Below are 20273 nucleotides of genomic sequence, written 5' to 3'. Positions count from 1 at the left end.
CCCATACTGATGACAAGAGGAGCTTGGGCAGTCCGGTAGGGTAGGGAAAGGATCCCCTTTCCTTCTTCGCTGTTTTTTCTGGAAGTTGCAAACATAGCTAGAGACTTTCTTTCCTGCAGAAGACTGGGCTGTGCTTCAAGATATACTTTAGTTCTTATGTTGCAGGGTTAAAATCAATCATATACTCAGAAAAATGGGTATTCAGACACCATGCCATATATATAGGAATTTGCTAAAGTTATGGCTTTTCAAGAAAGGATATTGAGTGGTTATCTACATTATATTAATTTGTAAAGGCAGTACTCAATAAAATGTGCAATTTTAGGCAACATTGTATATTTCAACATTATTTACCTGATGTTAGGGATGCAACATTTTCTGCAGATAAAGAAAGATCCCTTTCTTCCTCTATTAAATGTTCCAGAAGTCAAATTTTGGTTTTCCTCTTAGTCGTTGTGAACCATAGCTTCTGTTCAACTAAGAAAGAGATTTAACCAATATAAACTTTGGTTGAACCATTTTACCAAACATTCCTATTTGGATGGTATTGATTTTTATATAATATTCTCAAATATGTGAAATCTAATAACATGAGAAGGAAGTAGAAGATTCTGGTCTTAGGATGGAAATTTACATTCCTTATATAAGTAAGTGAAGATCCTTTATCCATGTCATCTCTTAAAATGTTATCTATTAAAGTCTTTAAACTTAGATGTGATGCAAATTCATACTAGTCATCTTCTCCTAAAATACCGTTCAATAAAATTCAAGAAGAACTAAACTCATTGTATAGAACAGCACTGCTCCATACAGTACCCAATAGCCATATGTGGTATTTAAATTTTAATTTTAACCAATTAGAATTAAATAAAATTAAAACTTCAGTCCTCAGTGACACTGGCCATACTTCGAATGCTCAATACCCACACATTGCTGGTTGCCACCCTATTGAACACACAATGGCTACCATATTGGACAGCACAGATAGAGAACACTTCCGTCTTCATAGTAAATTCTGTTGGACAGGGCTGATCTGGAAGCCACACTATCCTTAAGTTCTTTGGGGAGGAAAACAGAACTTTTCTAAGTTAGAACAAGAAAATACATTTTGGAAATAAAATGTTTATCCACTCTAGTTTCCTAGAGACCTCAAATTATCCAGTTTAGCACCCTGGAATTGAATTCACTTTGGTTGCACTAGATCTGCGACAGTGTCATGCCAAACCTGGCCCCCAGCAGAGACATGGACAAAAGAGTCCAACTTTAAGAGGTGAATCCAGATATTATCTAGCAACAGGGGCCCTTCCTCACGTCTCTGTCCAGTTGTTCAAATCCACATTCTAACACTGCGGTGGTTCGTTTCCTCCAGGTAAAGGACAGACTCCTGTGATTTAAGTAGGTGAGAATTTGATAGTCAGTACAGTGGACAAATTAAGAAGAAACAAGTCACAGGCGTTCTTAGTACAATCAAGGAAACCCCTGGGCATTAACATTTTTAAATTCAGTAATTTTGACTGAGTCCATAATGCTTTTAGCTCTCAAGAGTAGAATTTTTTTGACTTTTTGGTAATAATTGTATTGCATGCATTCCCATTACACCTAAGGCCGATATTTAATTGGGGTCTTGAACTCAATTGTGTTTTCTGCAGTTGGTAAACCTCACAAATGTGGATATTGTGGCCGAAGCTATAAACAGCGAAGCTCTTTAGAGGAACATAAAGAGCGCTGCCACAACTACTTGCAGAGCATGGGCCTTCCAGGCACGCTGTACCCAGGTAAGCGCTGAAGGCACGAGGCGAGCCTGGCACTGGCTCTCCCTCCCCAGCACGCGGCGAAGAAGGCCCCCTGCACGCAGCGCTGGGAGCACAACGCAGGCCTGCTGCGCCGCCGCCCTGGGATGGAGGGAAGTTTTTGCCCGCTAAAATCACACAGTTTCACTAGGAACACACTACACTTCCTTCCCTACTTTCCACGTCTTCATCCCACCAGAAATAGTTTGACCTTAAAACTCCTCCCTCTTGACATCTGGGGAAGCTTCTAAGATAGTAGTGACCCTTGAAAGTTCTGGGATTTTTTTGGGGGGGGTATTTTTTTTAACCTGGAGTATCGATTGTTTCCTTGTGCCTAGTAATCAGAATAACATGTGAAGTCTTGCTTTAAAAACTGTTTTCATGAAGTTGATCAAATAAGGGCTTTCAGGCGGTGTTTCCATTCTTTGGCACCAGCATCTCCCTGGAACGAGGGAGTAAGCCTGACAGTTGACAGTATTGCGGGTGTCAGAGGATTCAAGGAAAAGTTGCTTTTTTCTTATGAGCTTTGATGCTTCTCTGTATATTGCATTACGAGATGGCACTTGACTCCAGTCTTAGATAATGTAAAGTGAAAGATGGAAAGAGATAGTGCCGAAGGAGGCTGACCTTACTCAGAGGGACGGCAGTGTTATAAAAGGCACCTTTTTGACTTTTTAAGACATAAGAAATTGGCGAATAGATCAACTGAAGCTAACTTCGTTCAAAACACTGTTCATTTAGCAGTAGCACTGCAAAAATCATCATTGGACTGAGCAGTAGAAGTTAAATTAATAGTTCAGAATTTATTGAACCTTACCCGGCTTTCTGACCTTAATGAATGGTTCATAATGGAAAATCCACCAGGGAACACTCAGATTATTGTTTTCAAATTTTTAATTTTATTTTATTCTTTTATTGTGGTAAAATACACATGACGTAAAACTTACTATCTTAACCATTTTTAAGTGTACACTTCAGTAGTAGTAAGTACATTCAGGAATACTCAGATCGTTAATGCAAATGGGGGCAGGGGAAAGAATGGTCAGAATGAAGTCCTGAAAATCCAGTATCGTTGGCATCGAGAGGCAGCGTGTCACGTGGCCTGTGCTGTCTCCCCACCTACCTGCTGTCGATCTAGGGCTCACAGCTGATTTCTCTGGACCTTCATTTTCTTACCGGTAAAATGGGGAGATTCCATTAAGTTATTGTTTAGCTTTTATCAAAGTCTAAGGTCTATTTCTAGAATGGAAAGGTATTGAAGGTTAGTTTAAGAAAGGAAACTAGATATTAAAATAATAATAATTTATGAGTTATCAATTTGTGGCCAGACCCCAAGGTAGGAGATTAAGGGATGAGAGGAGAATTATAATAAAATAAAATGTAAATACTCAGATATTGTATTTTTCTGTGAAAAATAAATTGATGGGTCTTGGAAGTAAATACTTCTGATTAATGTTTAAATAAGCCGTTTATCCACTCAACAGATATTTACTTAGGACTTATCGGCGATACCAATCCCTATTGAATACAGTAATCTGAATTTCCCCTTAAAACTATACACATGGAATTGAGAAGACAAAATGGACAAGAGACATGGACAGAATCGATTGGTTTTCTCCACCGTTTTCATTGCTAAAGAAGCAGACCATGAAGTCACAGCAGGCTGAGACCTTCTTCCAGGGGACAAACAGCATCCCTTCACTGAAACCTGGGTTCTGGTTTCATCTCTAAATCTGTTTTTAAATATGACCCAGGGCTCGTCTCTTAAGTGGGAGTGATAATCCGTGTGTGGCCAACCTCACGGAACTGCTCTGAGAGATGCCCGAGAGAAGGAGCAGATGTGAGAGCAGGGAGCAGAGACGTGCATCGTGCACTTCACTGAACATGCAAGTTCAGGTCTCCGAAGGATTCTCACCTGAAACCTAATTCTCCTCTGTTGGCTGCAGATGTCAGTGAGCTTGTCTGTCAGCGATACATATATTAAATCTTAACCCTGTGGTCAGAATCAATGTAATCCGAAAATGTTCATTTATTCCCTTTGGTGATTGGATTATTTGGGACACCACAGTGATGGCTTTATGCTCCTATCCCCAGGAGATAAGAAGGCTTCTCATGTGCAGTTAGTGCTGGTTGAAGGGAGTGTTGAGGGAATCCATAGGCAAACTTTAACCAAAGTCCTGCAAGACTACATCTGGGACACGGCGGGCAGGCAGGGGGCTGGGGGCCTTGGCCACTTAGCTTGCTGTGCATCTCCCATCTCCTGTCCTTCCCACACCCCGCAAGACCAGCTCCCATCAGAATTCAGAGGGACACCCAAGCAGCCTCTTGGCCCTCTAATCCCACTCAGGTTGGGGCCATTCCTTTGGATTAGGTCCAAACAAAGCCTATCTTATAAGATATAGAAAAGATTAATTTCTCTGAATATAATTGTATTTAGTAAAAGACTTCTTTGTCATCTGTTATAATTTCCTGATGTCTTTTCGGAAAACATAAGTTTCTCTTGAGCCTTAGGTGCACAAATTGTGTTAGATGCCCTTAAGGGAAGTACATCAAGGGTTGAATAGCCAGCGATCCTGGAGCTTTGGCCCCATTTGTCCCTCAGTGTGACAACTCTGAGGGTCCCAGAAGGTCTCGTGGCCTGTTGGAGTGGAAATCCCGCTAGAGGTGCTGTAGGCACCCTGGGCAGGCACCAGTGCCCTACTTTGCAGGGAAGGACAGACACATAAGGAATTCTGCCAGTGCAACTGGACTTTAAGGGTTTTATGTGTCTCCCTATATAAATCAGGGTGCGAGCTATTATTTTTGCCCATTAAATAAGAAACACACACTTCAGATGTTAAAAAATTACGTATAGCAACGATAGTAACAGATTTGAAATGTGTTTTCAAAGTGGCATTCATAATAGCAATGACGACATAAAATACTTAGAAATAATTTTAGCAGGTAAATGCAGGACATAATTAAGAAAACTACAAAACCACACTGAGGCAAAAAAAAAACATGGAAGATTGAAGAGGGAGAGAGGGCTGGACACTGGACACGTGTGTCCTCCCAAATCAAGGCATGGTTTTAACGTAACATTGGTCTGTAAATGTTATTGGACTATCATGAAGTGTCTCTGGAAAAATAAATGAGGGAATTGGCATTTTTTTAAAAGAAGAGTGATGTCCAGTGCTATATTAAAATGTAGCTATAATGTGGAACTCTTTGAAGAATAGACAGGCAAGTCAATACTGGAAATGGATAAACTTCCGAAGAGCTGTGATAAGTCAGCATGTCGTATCTAAGAAAGGAGGGAGCACAGGAGGTGGGATTTAAATGGACTGTTCAGAAACGGTGTTAGAAGAATTGATTGGCTATTTGGAAGATAATCAGTTTACATTTTCAGCTCCTTATACATTAGGATAAATTGCAGGGAGATGAAGGAGTTAAATTTCCAAAAGTCTAACCATAAAGACTAGAATATAGATGAAATTATGCAGGATACAAAGTTGTATCTTCAGTTATAGAAAGAAAGGGACAATAGAGAAAAATAAAGATCAACGAGAAATAGTCCCTGCATCAATATTTACCTCCACAATTTCTAGATTTTCTCCAGTGTGCAGGTGTTAATCGATTTTCTCAACTGCTGTGTGTTCAGGGATCAGAGCTCTGGTTCTCTCCCCATGTTGTCTGGATTTCCTGGAGCATTTTGAGCCGCCATGCTTCTTTTGCATCTCACATCGCTGTGCCAGTAGATGGAGTGGGACCCTTAGATCATTTCCAGCTTTGACCGTTCTTTGATTCTCAGGGGACTGTTGTCAGGATAAACTAAGTTAGTGGATTTGGGAGTATTTTGAAAAGTTAAGAGGACTTGGCAAAGGGACACAATTAATTAATCGCAGTCCAGCTTCTGGTGACAGTGGTGGGGCTTCTTCCTTTGGTCTTGGGGGATGATACGTGGTGTCCAGACATCATTAGCAGGTGGCTGTGATTGGTCTCTGTCTCTCTGGCAGGGTTGCTGGCAAGATTAGAAATAATTTCTTCGAAGGTCCTGGCTCTTGTAGGCACTTAACAAATGTCAGATTTAACACTGGACGCAACTGAATCCTTTCACAGTAAGCGTTTCTAAACTGGCCTCTCTAACTGTCTTTGACTTTAGTCATTAAAGAAGAAGCTAATCACAGTGAAATGGCAGAAGACCTGTGCAAGATAGGATCAGAAAGATCCCTCGTGCTGGACAGACTAGCAAGTAACGTCGCCAAACGTAAGAGCTCTATGCCTCAGAAATTTGTTGGTAAGAGTTAAACGTTTGCTGTCTCTTAAAAAACAACTATGCGGGTGTTTTAGACTCAGTTGGTAATTAGTTGAGAGTAGAAGAAAGAAAGAGAATCTCATTTTTAAAAAATAAAATTTGGTAAGCTCAACATTTCTTAAATATCATAGAATTTTTTCCACTAGGCCTCTTAAAAATAACAAATCTTCTACCAGTAGTTTTTCCTAGATGTGGTCTTGCAGTGCCCAGGGCACTTGGTGAGATCTACCTATGGACACTTCGTGTCCATCTGAGGGTGGCCGAGTCAGTGTGCACAGGGTCAGGAGCGTGGGCCTGGCTCAGCCAGGGGCTCACCACACAGCCCGGACACCCTCTGCCTGAGCAGCCTCTCTAAGCTTCAGATGCTCATTTTTCACATTGAGCTCATAATGCTCCCATGTGGGCAACTCTGAAGGTTTAATGGACACAATTGCACAGCAGCTGGCCCACAAGAAGGGCCTAGTGAAGAGGGAACACAACTAAGATTGCTATTTTCACCGTTGAACCTCTACCTGTGCCAGATACTTTGAGGGATAAAAGAAGAAGTGGGGTAGCCCTTTCCTCCAGGAGCTTGTTGTCCAGTGTAGATGATAGACAAATGCTCCTATAACCACGGGCCATGGCCAGACACTTACAAGTGCAGGAAGAATGACATCTAGTCAGATGTAAGAGTAGAAATGCACCAGGCTTGGGGACCAACCTGAGGTTATCAGTGCACAGCCACATGTTAACACTCTCACTGTGGCAAAATTACTTGACCTCTCCAAGCCTTGGTTCCATTCTTTACTTATCTCACAGATTTTTGTGAACATAAATTAACACCAAGGATGTGAGAACATCTAGAAACCCTCAATATGAAGGTCAACTATTATCTAATGTGGAAAGAGGACCGTGGTGGGAGGGTCATGTCTGAGAAAGACACCATGGGGGTGGGTCAGGTCAAGGAAAGAGGACCATGGCGGGGAGAGTCATATCCAGGAAAGAGACCATGGCGGAGAGGGTCTTGTCTAGGGGAGAGGATCACAGTGAGAGGGTCATATCCAGGGAAGAGGATCAATAAAAGTTTCATGAAGCTGAAAGTGACCTTGACGGAGGAATAGGATTTCAGTACATTACTGATAATGGAAGAATGGGAGAGAATTCTGGGCAGGCAGATAAAAATAAAGAGAAATGGTGATGCTGGTTATGGGGGCTGGAGTGGGGACATGTGGGACATGATTGAGGAGCAGGGTATGTTCTGGGCTAACTCATACTCTCAGGGAAACAATAAAAATAAAGTCCCACTAAACCCTGGGCACAGGATGAATGACCTTTGAATGCCAAGGTAAGAAATGTATCCTTAATTTGGTAGGCAGAAAAAACCATTGACATATTTTTAATTGGAGCAACATCTTGGAAAACAGAGACGGAAAGTGCCAATAAGTGAATGGAAAAAGAAGAGCACTGGGGTGGTAGTGATAGGCGTGAAGAAAGGAAGGTATGGACGAGGGAAGTTTGGTGAGAGTGGAATGTAAGGGTCAGCACAGGAATTGGGTGACGGAAACCATGAATCATGGTGACTCTAGTAGAGTAGTGTGCCATTTGCAGAAGTGATAAAGCCAGGTTCTGGAAAAAGATAGAGTTCTGGTTTTGATCTGCTAAGTTTCAAGGACTTCCTGATGTAGATGCCACATGGGAGCCTGAGAAATGAGTGTTGAGAGAAAAGATGAATGTAGAATGGAGTTAATGGTTAATGAAGCCTGGGGTTCCAGAGGATGCCTGCTGTCCTACAGGAAAGGACAGGAGGACAATGCAGAGTCCAAGTTCTTGGGGCTCCAGCTTCCCTCTTGCACTGAAAATAGACTCCATTTGATCAGGTTTTAAATAGAAGTTTGTCATAGGTTGAGGGTTGGGAGGGGTGGGGGAAGGAAGGATTTAGTTAAAAAAAACTTTTGCAAACCACTGCCTAGAGACACCATGTGGGGAGTTGCCCACATAAATGTGAGCTTTTAGATGGTGAGAGCAAGGGAGACCTTCCATTTCCTGAGCAGAGTAGGAATGAGTCAGGTGCAGAGGGTAGGCTGTTGGTGGTGGGATTTCAGTCACAGCGGGCTGAGGTGAGAAGGTAGCACTCATCCAGGCTCCTCCCTGACAGGCAATGTGTGATGGGGAGAGAGAGCTCAGAGAGATGGAGCAGAGACAGAGCAGCAAGTGTATTCGGGGATTGCTAAGGGTCACTGACCGTGGGCAGCTGGGCGTGACTTCTTCCTTCAGGCTGGCAAACTGGAGAATGCCAAGGGCTTTGAAAATGAACATGTGCAGCCCCTTTTAGCTTTTAGAAACTTCAAACCAAATGAGACTCTGTGAAACTACGATGGCCACCTCAGGTGAGACCACAATTTAATTGTCTTGAGATTTAGATGCTTCCATGTTAAAAAAAAAAAAAAATGGAAAGAAAACCAGCTCTGATTAAGCAAACCTAAGATGAAAAAGCAGTCTCCTGGGGAGAAGTGGAGTACACAGGAGAAGTGTATTGGGAACAGTTGGACGAGGATGGCAGAGTAGAATTTGGCAAGAAGGGCTCCGAAGCCTGAAGCGGCTCTGTATCCGCTAGGTGTTTACCTAGAACCTGGTGATTGGCAGTTCATCTCCAGAATAATGCCTCTCCTTGCCCTGAGGAATAATGACTCCCCTCACTTCAGTTTGATGGGATTTCAATCAACCACTCCTAACTCATCACAGTTTCTCTATCTCGAAAATAAAAAAGGAAGTGGATCTCTAAGGTCCCTCTTAACCTCTAGATGTTGAGTTTACCCTTTATATAAATTCAGACAGAGTGGTAGGAATGCAGCTATCATCATATGTACTGGCCTAATAGTGGTGGAGTTGAAAGAGCTGCAGGTTTGCATTTAAGAGACCTGGGTTCAGGGTCCAGCTCCAGCTATGACTGGCTGGTGACCTTGAGTATATCACTGGACTCAGCATCCCCAGCTGCGAAATGAGTGTGATGCCTCCCACCCTGCCTCCTTCCCATTGCTATTCTGAGGATCAAATGGGATGATGGGTGTGGCAGTGCTCTGGATACTAGAAAGCACCTTAAAAATGTAAGATGATATTATTTTCATGGTGAATATTGCTCCGAATGGCACATATTTTTGCTTAATTGATATGTGATCTGTGATTTACAGTTTTTTAATTTATCTTTGGCATAATTGTAAATAAGTATTTGCCAGCAACATTCCTCACCATTATATCATCAAAGATCTCCTCTTCTGAGAATAATCAGATACAGCTCATCAGGATCGATGAAGCCCATCAGAAAAGGGATACTATTACATAGCACTACCAGTTGTTGTTTTTAGTCTGTTTGTTGATTGTAATGAGAAAATTTTTAAAATAGGGAACAGGAAATAGAAGAGGAAAATTAAAATGATCAATATTTCTGCTACCCATTATAATTATCTTGGTATATTTTCTTCTTTTTCAAGAAAAAACTGTTGTATTATTAAAATGACACGTGGTTACTATAAAGAATTTTAATGCAAAAATGACTATTTTTAAATCACCTCAAAACCCGACATCCAGAAATTACCAATATTGAGAGTAGCTGAGCATCATTCTAAATATCTTTCTATTCACATGTGTGTGAGTGGATAGGATGATGAATACATGGATAGATACATGTGAAAGAAATACTTCTATAAGATTCTATCATATTATAGATGCTACTTCAAATGAAAGTATCATATTTACATGTCTTAAATTTAAGAGGTGGACAAGAACCAACAAAAACTGGAGGGCTGGCTTATCTTCAAGTAAATATTTTCTCGCAGAAAACTATTATTTTTTAAAGGATTTTTCTAAGATTTTCCAAGATTAAGAAGATATATTATGAAAAACATTCGGACCTTCAAGTCATTTTTTAATTCATTTGTTTCGATTTAGGCAGTATCTGCTGATTCACTGGTTTGAAAAATAAAGACATATGCCACTTCCAAATGCTCTGTTATATTATTTTTAATTATTATTATTGTTCATTATTATTTTTACATTGTCCAGCTTCATAATATTCACATTCTATTCTCTAATCCTAGCTTAGCTATTAATTATTATATATATAGCTTAACTATTAATTATTAACTCTATATTTAAATAGATTCAACATAGACCCAGTCCTTTTAGTACTATTTCTATTTGTTTTGAGTAGTCTCTCCACAAATTGGCCTTTACATCCAAGCAGCTTCTTTCAGGAAGGTTCTGTGGTGCTCTGTTTCCACAGTTGTCTGTGTTTGAGGTATCTGCCTGTGGCCCTTTCTACTTGAGGAGCATCTTGAAGGTGTGTGTGTGGGGTGGGGTCACTCTTGTTCTCCCACTGAGAACTGGTTAGATCTTGCCATGAGGACTGATGGCCAGACTTCCGTTTTCTCTTTGAATGCTGGAAGAGTTCTTTCTCTGAGCTTAGCCTTAAATACCCTAACTAGGATGCGTCTTGAGGTTTTGCATTCTGAATAAAAATTCCCTGCCATGTTAATCTGGGGATTCCCTTTTTTTGCCTTTATCTCTGATGATTTCTCTTTTTTGTGTATTCATCTTTTATTCTGTCTACTGTGATCTCTAGTCAGGGATACCAGGTGTCCCAATTTTGGATAATTTGTCTTCCATATCTGTTAACATTTCTTTAAGTTGGTTTTTTTTCTCTTTTTCACGTTTATTCACTGTTATTATCTTCTGTTTTTCCTCTGTGTCAGTAATTCCATTTTTGGTAGTTTCTGTTATACTACTTGCTGCCTCTAATCCATATATTAATTCTGTAATAATACTGCTTTGGACCTCATTGTGTTTCCTGAGCTTTGAAATCTCTTTCTTCTCATTCTGTTGTCTTAGCATGCTGTCTTTCAGTATTTTTTTTTTAATTGAGTCCATGTCACAAAGCCATTATGGGACATTTCCTCTCTCTCTTAAATTAAGCTTTCATACTAGGATGGGCTCATTGGTCTGTGTTTTACTTCCTTTCTTCCATTGTATTGCTAGAAAATATTTTCACAGTAACCACGACATTTCTCTTCATCTTGCTTATTCTACTTGGGCTGATATAGCTTGATTGACATTTCAACATTCTTCCCACTATATCTGAGACATTTTTTTTCCTGTGAGAGCTATTGACTTCTCTAAATCCTGAAAGAATGCCAAGGATGGGAAGGGAGGAGTTCAGGTGAGGCAAAGTGCAGTCTTCGTTAAAAGACTTTCTCTCTGCTCTCCTCCCTCATTCTGCGATTTGCTTCAATGCCCTACACCAGTTATCACTGCACTGGTTGGGGAGTGTCCCAGCACACAAAGGAATACTCGGGGATGTTGGGCCGTTTCCCCTCAGTGGACAGCATTGAGACTTCACTCCTGTCGAGGAAGCCAGCCTCACCGCTCACTTGTCTAGTGTCACCTGGTTCTTGCTAGCAGAGTTTCCAACTGCTTTTTGATCAGAAGTGGAAAAAGACACCTATTTGAATTGATTCTCTACACATATGAGGATATTAGGGAAACTGCTAAGGATTTTGTTGATTTATACTTAATGTTTTTGGTGGCTGAGATCAGCAGCCAGGCTTTGCCATATATCTCATTCTAGAATTATCTTTCCTTGCTCCTTGACGTTTTTAAATATGTAGGTCATTAGAATATGTTACTTTCTGTAGCTGATTGCCAAAGTGAATTTTGTGGGTTTTTATTTTTCTCACTTTTTGGAGTATTAGGGAAGAGAAATTCTGTGGGTAGTTTCAATATACCACGGTAATCTGAAATATATGTTGTTTTTTTCCTACGTCCATTTGTTGTTGATACCAACTTTAAAAACAACAGACTTCAGTGATTGCTTGGGAAACCACAACCACAGAACCATGACTTTGGGGAGAAACAGGGTGATTAGGTAGGAAAGCACAATTTTTGGTGGGGCTCTAAGCACTTTTATATTTATCAGAATTGGCTACAAAATCCCCTCCCCCTCCTCTCCTTGCTAGATTAGGTTTGGTAGAGGGATAGGCTGAGGTACAGGCCAGAATGGATTCATTCTGCTCTGAGGTTAGCGTAACAAGACATTTAGCACCTCAACACAAAAACAGGAAAAAGTGATGTGGTTTCTGTAATGCTGTCCAATTGCTTCGTCTAACTCTTAATGGAGAAACACCACTTCTGTGATCCCTGCCGCCCAGCTTGCATAGAGATTGCACTCTGCTGCGTTTCTGCAGAGGGTATGACTGGCCACCAGCAAGTGTTCTTTCTGCGGTGCAGGGATCACGCTATACCATTATCAGGGCATGTGCCACTCCTGACTACCAGTAGATTAGAATGAGTGGAAGCCAGGCCGTTAAGTGATAAATATCCATTACAAAGCATGAAATGAGACTGAAGATACTTTATACTAGGATGGGGCATATTCCTGGTCAATTATCAATGGTCGCAGATTTTTTTTAAAAAAAGGACCCTTAGTAAGTTTATGAACTACAGAGTAGTTTATCCTTCTGTTGCTAAGAACTAGCAGAGCTCCATGTCAGGTGTCAGCGTAGAGTGTGGGGATCCTCCTGCCACCGCTCTGACCAGCTGCCATCAGCCAAAACCTTGATTCCGGACAGCCTGAAAGTAATTCCTTACTTTTGCCCCTCCCCAATCTGTTCTCCCCACAGTGACTGAGAAGGGCACTTCCTTCCTTCACATCCTTCAGTAGCCTCCACTTCCCTTTGGACAAAGCCTCAGCTTGGTCTAGCCCTGCCTACAGACCTGATGCTGCCCCTGCCCCACCCCACCCGGACTCTGGCCCCACTACCTTCACTAGACAACCGTCTCCAGGCTCCTCCCCTTGATTTCCTCTTGCTGTTCCCAGAGCCAGGACACAAAACCCCATGCACCTGACTGACTCTTCCTAGGTCAGAAGCCATATGACACTTGAAGCGAGCCTTCCTTTGTCTTCTTAGGGCTTCTCAGACTGGGATGCCCTGTTTGTGTGAGCCTGCTTCAATTTCTGTCTCCCTTTTAGCTGTGTGCTGAAGAGGATGGGGCCCATTTTTACTTACTCACCTCTCTATCCCTCCTGTCTGGTCCATGGTAGACATTTGATGAGCATGTGTTCGAGGAAGGAAAGGAACAGAGTGATGGAAAAATGTAGACAGTTTAGACATGCCTGTGGATGGCCTCATGTGTTTGACTTCTTAATTAACCACCACTGAAAGGAAAGTAAATCAATAGCCCTGACAATAAGAGTGCGAAGAGTTTATTAACAAATCTGCTAGTTAAGCCATCGTTTCATACTGAACTTATAACCAATATGTCAAGAAAGTGAATCTTCAAGGAAATTCATTTTTTATTTCTTAATGGAAATGTTTACTCAAAAGCTAATTACAAGAAGCCAGCTCTGGTCTCAGATTTCACCTTTCCTGGGGAAGCGAGCTTGTCTAGTCCTAAAAACTGTGATGTTAGATCGTAAGTCTCTTGAGGCAAAGCTCGATTGCTGACGAGTCCTTGGCAGTAATTCCTTGGGCATCACTCATGCTCACTAATTTTTTGAAAGAACACATGAATGGCACACCTTCTCCCTGTAGCTCCCTAGGTTTGCCACCATCTTCCCACCACATTTCTCTGTAGCGTGCGGCTCCAGTGCTGCCAGCGACTGGCAGGCAAGTGGAATTCAAGGCGCAGGAGCATGTGGAGATGTTAAGTCTGAATATCCTCTTAACTCTCGCCACAAGTCAGAGCCAGCTTTGTGTTATTGATGAGAATGATATCGTTTTATTTTAAAGAATATATAGGTATATATTTTGATTGTTTTATTCTAGAGCATTAACGTTATGAATTTAAAATGTCACATAATATTATTTTAAATAAATATATTGCACATTATTGTGAATAATCATATAATTATGTATTTTAATTAAATAAATTTATGGTAAATTGACCAGTTATTTTAAAATACTTAGAACACCATATTGAAAATACATCATTTAAATATTAATCTTAAATTAAATATAATAATGTTTAAGTATACCATCCATAGTAAAAGGCAAGTATTGGTTTAGTCCATTTGAATGTGTGCTGTTTAAATTGACACACTTGTCTTTGGTTCAACTGTTCATTTGTTAATTTGTCCAACAAGATTTCTTTAAATGCCAACCCCAGGCAGATCCCTGTGCTCTGTGCCCACAGGGCAGAGATAGCTCACCCTGCTCTATTTGGGAGGTGTTCATATTGCATGTCTACGCACACCGCAAGGTTGGGTGCCCCGCCTGGGTGTAGAGTTCAACTGTTGCTGCCACACAGTTAGGAAATCTGGGCCTCACTGACTTTCACCCACTTCCCACAGGGGACAAGTGCCTGTCGGACATGCCCTATGACAGCAGTGCCAGCTATGAGAAGGAGAATGAGATGATGCAGACCCATGTGATGGACCAAGCCATCAATAACGCCATCAGCTACCTGGGGGCCGAGTCACTGCGCCCCCTGGTGCAGACACCCCCGGGCAGCTCCGAGGTAGGCCCAGTCATCAGCCCTATATACCAGCTCCACAAGCCCCACCCTGAGGGCCCTGTGCGGTCCAACCACTCCGCCCAGGACAGCGCCGTGGAGAATCTACTGCTGCTCTCCAAGGCCAAGTCAGTGTCCTCCGAGAGGGAGGCGTCCCCGAGCAACAGCTGCCAAGACTCCACGGACACCGAGAGCAATACCGAGGAGCAGCGGGGTAGCCTCATCTACCTGACCAACCACATCAACCCCCATGCCCGCAATGGTCTGTCCATCAAGGAGGAGCACCCTGCCTACGACGTGCTGAGGGCAGCCTCCGAGAGCTCCCAGGACGCCTTCCGGGTGATCGGCACGAGCGGGGAGCAGATGAAGGTGTACAAGTGCGAACACTGCAGGGTGCTCTTCCTGGACCACGTCATGTACACCATCCACATGGGTTGCCACGGCTTCCGTGATCCTTTTGAGTGCAACATGTGCGGCTACCACAGCCAGGACAGGTACGAATTCTCATCCCACATCACACGGGGGGAGCACCGCTTCCACATGAGCTAAACCTCCTCTGCTGCGTGGACCCCACAACGAAGGGAGTACAGAGCCACTGCCTTCCCTTCTGCCAGCAGCACAGACTGGACAAGACCATTGAGCTTTGATTCCTGGTGGTGTTTTGTTTTGTTTTTCTAAGTTGGTTGGGATTTGATTTGCTTTTGAAAACAAAGAGATTTTTATTGTTAGATACAGGGTTAGAATTGGAGCCCCCAAACTGCTGTGTTGTTGGATGTTCTCCTAGACTGCCGGCTGAAAGCCCCCACCTGTGGCTTCCTGGAATTCCCCTCCTCCAAACAATTGGTCCTTTTCAGAGAGAATTTTATAAAAACAGGCCAAAACCTGGGAAGGAAGGAGCTAGTTCCCATGCTAAGCACAAGAATCACATGCTTGATATGGTTTCCAAGGCCCCAGAAGCAGTGGGTGCAGCCCCTGAAGTGTGGCTGTCCTGGTGAGCACTGCCGGTGAGCAGACCTGGGAGGTGCCCCAGCACAGCAGGCCCTGCAAACTGTGCGTGCACCTAGGGCTGAAAGGTGGCAATTGTCAAAAGAAGGGATTGTTCTAAGTCATATTCTGCAGGAAAATAAATTATCGGGGAGAAGTTGTGACTATTGGGCTCCCTGGGCAAGGGGAAGGGGAAGGGAGAGCCTTTTAGACTCATTCTTGATTTCCATACTTCTATGATGTTGCTCAGAGGACTGCTCCGCCTTCTGGGCTTGTTGTCAGGTGGAATGAATGCACCTCTGGAGACCATTGTGCTCTGCTTTGTCATCCCCGTGCCTTTAATGGCCCCATGAGTCTATCACTACATTTTTAACACCAGTCCTGAAATCTGGACCATGATTTCTTTTGAACCTCTCAAACGGTAAAATTCCTCAGAAACCAAAGCTTTATTAACCAACTTCCACACTCATTTCTTTGGATACTTATTCCTTCCCCGGCTGGTTCTACCTATGACCAGAAGCCTGTTTTCCTACAGAAGACCCATGCTAGACCTCATTTGAACTAAGCACACATTTTGTTTGTAGGTACAGGCCTGGATTTCTTACTGTTGGTAAATTTCTTTACCTGACATCACTGTATATTATTGTTGTTTTAAAACCTGTGAAAGAAGGATTCAGAATGACCATTAATTTTCAGATCAAGGAAATATGACAAGTGAAGCCCAGCAGACATTGCTAACACACAGAACCTACCTGTTTGAAACTAAACTTTCAAGCAATCTCAAACTCTCTCCCATAAGGACAAAGCAGCTGTGTGCTCACACATAAATAGTTTGCATGGCCCTACGCCCTTTCTCCCTAGGGGATTGGAAGGTCAGGGCAGTCTTGTGCCTAGACCACGAGGTCTGACAGGAAAGAGGCCAGTGACACTGGAGGGGAGAGCCCTTCCCATCCATGCTAAGACGTGGAATGCTCTCTGAGGCCCCACTGAGGTGTTTGGGGATTCTAGTCCAAATCAGGAAGGGTCTCCCTCAAGACTAACCCTGTCATTAAGGACATTCATCTCAACCACCTAGAGAAGGAAGAGCATACAATTTCAATTGTTTACAGTACTTGTCTTCACCAAAACTGTCCCAAGGGGAACATGAAGAAACAGAAGAACAACTGTACACCTCCAAATTTAATCTAAATCCAGGGTTCTTAGTCTCAGTGCTGTTGACATTTGGGGCTGGATCATTCTTTGTTGTGGGGGATTCTCCTATGTATTGTAGGATATTTAGGAGGATCCCTGCTCGCTACCCAACAAATGCCATTAGCACTCCCAATTGACAACTAAAAATTTCTCCAGATGTTGCCAAATGTCCCCTGGGGAGCAGATCGCCCCCAGCTGAGAATCACTGCTCTAAATGAATTCTAAGCCAATCAGATGTCTAGGAAGTCTTCCAAAGATGAAAACACTGGAAGCATTATCCTAGTCATCAGTCTGGAGCCTGACTCCTGTTCCTTTGGAGTCATTATAAATTCTATAAATGAATTATCCCCCTTCAGTCTTCAGAAACATACCTTCTCATGTGCATTTCAGTTTTGTTGAAAGGATGGAGTCCACAAAGATATCATTCTTGAGTCATGGGTTTCTTTGCTTACAAAATGGTCTGTGATTTTGGAACTGGAAATAAACGAAATGGTAATAATTTAGACTGTGGCACACTGATGCACTGAATAAAGGAACAGATAGAGGAGCTGGTCTGTTGACAGCTGTAGTTCAGTATGCAATTACAGAGAAAGATACACCTCATCCGAATGTACATATTCAAGGTGAAAGACTTCTTAGAGTTCCAGTTTGCTGGCCAATTGCACCTGCTGTGTTGTTTTCCATCCATCCCACAGTCAACTGGTTGAAAGGAGTTATTTCTCCCCATGGCTTCAAACAAAATTTAACCCAGAATTGTAAATAGTGGCTACAGGAATTCTTTTCTAAAATGCTTTCCCCTTCTTCTTACTGCCTTTTATAGCTAAGATAATTGTCTATTTACACACTTTTTGTTGTGGTTTTGTATTGTAACACCATTTTTCTTTGAGACTATTGTATTTAAAGGAAGTTTCATATAGTGTCAACAAGTAATTAAATTATGTCTGAAAGCTGGCCATATTCTGCACCAAAAGCTGTTACTGTTTTTCTTCTACCTGGTAAAAGTAGGATTTTGCATGACCTCCCACCTTTTTGTTCTGTGGTTTGTTCTGTTGCTTGATGGCGTGAGTGTGTGTCTTGGGAACCACTGTGTACTGAAGTGTCCCTAGGCTTCATGTGCTCTCCATGTGTTTAAAATAAAGATCAGAGAAAGGAGGGTCACTAGGAGCAGGGTGATATGTTGATCACAATGAGAAATTGCTATGTAGCGTTCCTGCCCCGCCCCTGTCGCCCAGCTTCCGTCTACTTGAAAATCCTGGACACCTGCCCCTCACCCAGGTCCCTGCTGTAACATGTACCTTAGAGCTCGGGCTGGTCCTCATTGAAGAGTCACTAAAAAGAATTGCATTATCATTGCTTTATCTCCAAAGGGTGTGTCCCAGTACCACTCGCTTCAGATACCAGCATGTTTCACTTCCAGTTTAGGATCAACCATGTAATGGAATCTTAGAATCTTCGTTGAGAAAGAGAGCTACCTGTTATGGAGATGTCAGATTGGGGTTTTTTTCTTCCTATTTTTGTGCTTTTTCATGTTTTGCTTTGATTACTTTGTGACTCTTATAGTGTCATATTCTTGCCAAAACAAAAGCACGATGAAATGGACTTATGTAGACAAGTCATGAAGCAAATGTATTTCTCTATCCTGCACTTCTTAAGTTCTGGCAATAATGAAGGTTCAACTCTACTTAAAATCCAGATATCTCTCATTCAGTTCAATGTGGGTTTTTTTTTACTTTAAAATGAACCAAAATCAGACTTATTTAAGATGTACAGGCATCAGAAAAAAGAAGCACATATGCCGTTGGTGCGATAGCATTCACTGTGAACACGTGTAACCAGATGTTAATATGCAATATTGTTTCCAATACTTTCTAATACACTTTTTTACAATGTTGTGTGTGGTGATTGTTAAGGTCCAATTTATTTGTATCCAATGCAGCTTTAGGTCTTTAACTGCTATTCTGGCAAATACATGTTGTAAATGAGAAAATGCAGTTGTATTTCCAGTCTGCCTCTATGATGATGTTAAATCATTTCTGCTTAGCTGTGAACAAGGGGTATACCCCTGGAGGAATAGAGTCCTTTTGTACACATTTTGAAATGCTCCTTCTGTAGTGATAGAACAAATAAACGCACCAAATCCTCTGTCTGCCCCATTGCACGAAGTCCACACGACTATGAGACAAGGCCCTTGGGACTCCGCCACTCAGAGAAGGCAGTGGTGGGCCTTGAGCTGGTGTGGCCTGAGTTGAGAATCATTTGTGATCGTAGGCATATGATGTTTCCAGCACAGCAGTTCAGTTCAGCAGACTGACTGCCTCCTGTCCAAGCAGTGCTGGACTCAGGGTACTAAGTCTCAGTCTTTGACTTCAAAGTGTGGATTTAAGGGTGGGTGGAGGCAGTGGGCAACAAGAAATACATTCCTGGCTCTTCACAGCTCACCGCATAATTCCCCGAGTACCAGGCCCACAGCTGGGGGAGCCCAGAAGACAGTGACTAACCACAGTGGCCACCTCTCATGGTCCTCACCCTGCAAAGCTGCTCACTTAGGCCAGGGCTGGGCAATGCTGGAAGGCTCATCTCAGCTCTGTACAGAACTGAGTTACTGCTAACACTCTATGTGTAAAATCCTCTGTCCCTTTAGGATAAATAGCCAAACATCATGTGGGTTCAGATCTAATAAATAAGATGAGGTGACCAAGTTCACATAGTACAACATTTGATCCAAATGAGGTGAAACTCTAATGAAATAAGCAGATTGTACTGTTTCACATCACCCCTGGCATCAGTTCCCAAGGGGGGCCTTTCAAAAATATCGTTGCCCAAGGCAGCTTCTTTCGAGGAAGTTTTCTGCCTCCTCAGGTGACCTCACTGAACGAGCATGCTGGTGGGATAGATACATGTGATGATACACCCATTTGAAAATTGGTTACAGCTGTGCCTTGTTATTTCTCAGTGATCACAGGTCCAAAGAATAAAAAATATCTACATTCGCTTAGAGATAACCTAGGCTCAAACTAAGGGGAAAAGTGACTCAGTAGGGTTGGGGTTTGATGGTGAGAGTGAGGAGGAATGTGCTTGCAGCTCAATTTCTTATGAAGCTTAATAAACATGCATTGAAGGAATTGTGATAAAGGAGTTGCTTGCACTAATCACTTGCAAGCCTTCCCAGCCCTAGTTGAGCACACAGGAGTGCTCGTCCTGGATGTGGTGACTGGGGAAGGGCAAGGTTTCAGATCTCGATTTCAAGAGCCACCGGTAGCATGATAGACTCCATTTCTTGGTTCTCACTACCTTTTATTTTAAGTTGTCATAAGAATGATTATTCTCATCATAGCCTTTTGACACTGTAAACCTTTAGTGTCCATTTACCTTCCTCTTGTCCCCTGCAAACTCTTAGTGGGTCAAAGTGCATCCACTCAACGTGGCCAAGTGATGGGGCCCACTCTGGGGAGGCTGATCTGGAGGGAGTGCCCCCTTTGTGGGGTGACCGTGAGGACCACAGCAGTTCACATGCACACTTGGGAGTGGGAGGA

At 42.5% G+C, this 20273-nt stretch overlaps 1 protein-coding gene across 36 annotated transcripts in view; it reads left to right on the top strand.

Annotated features, from left to right (window-relative positions):
• The window catches only part of IKZF1 (IKAROS family zinc finger 1), a 97066-nt gene extending 78184 nt beyond the window's left edge, over positions 1-18882 (top strand). For 13 of the 36 annotated variants that reach the window (XM_070499072.1, XM_044778192.2, XM_044778193.2 and 10 more), the window contains 3 exons: positions 1650-1775; positions 5932-6066; positions 14405-18882. In XM_070499072.1, coding sequence (XP_070355173.1) covers positions 1650-1775; positions 5932-6066; positions 14405-15114 — 971 coding nt within the window. In that variant the 3' untranslated portion in view covers positions 15115-18882. The remainder of the gene's footprint in view (positions 1-1649; positions 1776-5931; positions 6067-14404) is intronic. The other 23 variants (XM_070499124.1, XM_044778201.2, XM_070500378.1 and 20 more) reach the window with 7 other exon arrangements.
• Positions 18883-20273: the final 1391 nt, after the last annotated feature.

The sequence above is a fragment of the Equus asinus genome, chromosome 1 (assembly GCF_041296235.1).
Source record: "Equus asinus isolate D_3611 breed Donkey chromosome 1, EquAss-T2T_v2, whole genome shotgun sequence".
Taxonomy (NCBI): Eukaryota; Metazoa; Chordata; class Mammalia; order Perissodactyla; family Equidae; genus Equus; species Equus asinus.
This window is presented reverse-complemented; position numbering and strand designations above follow the sequence as displayed.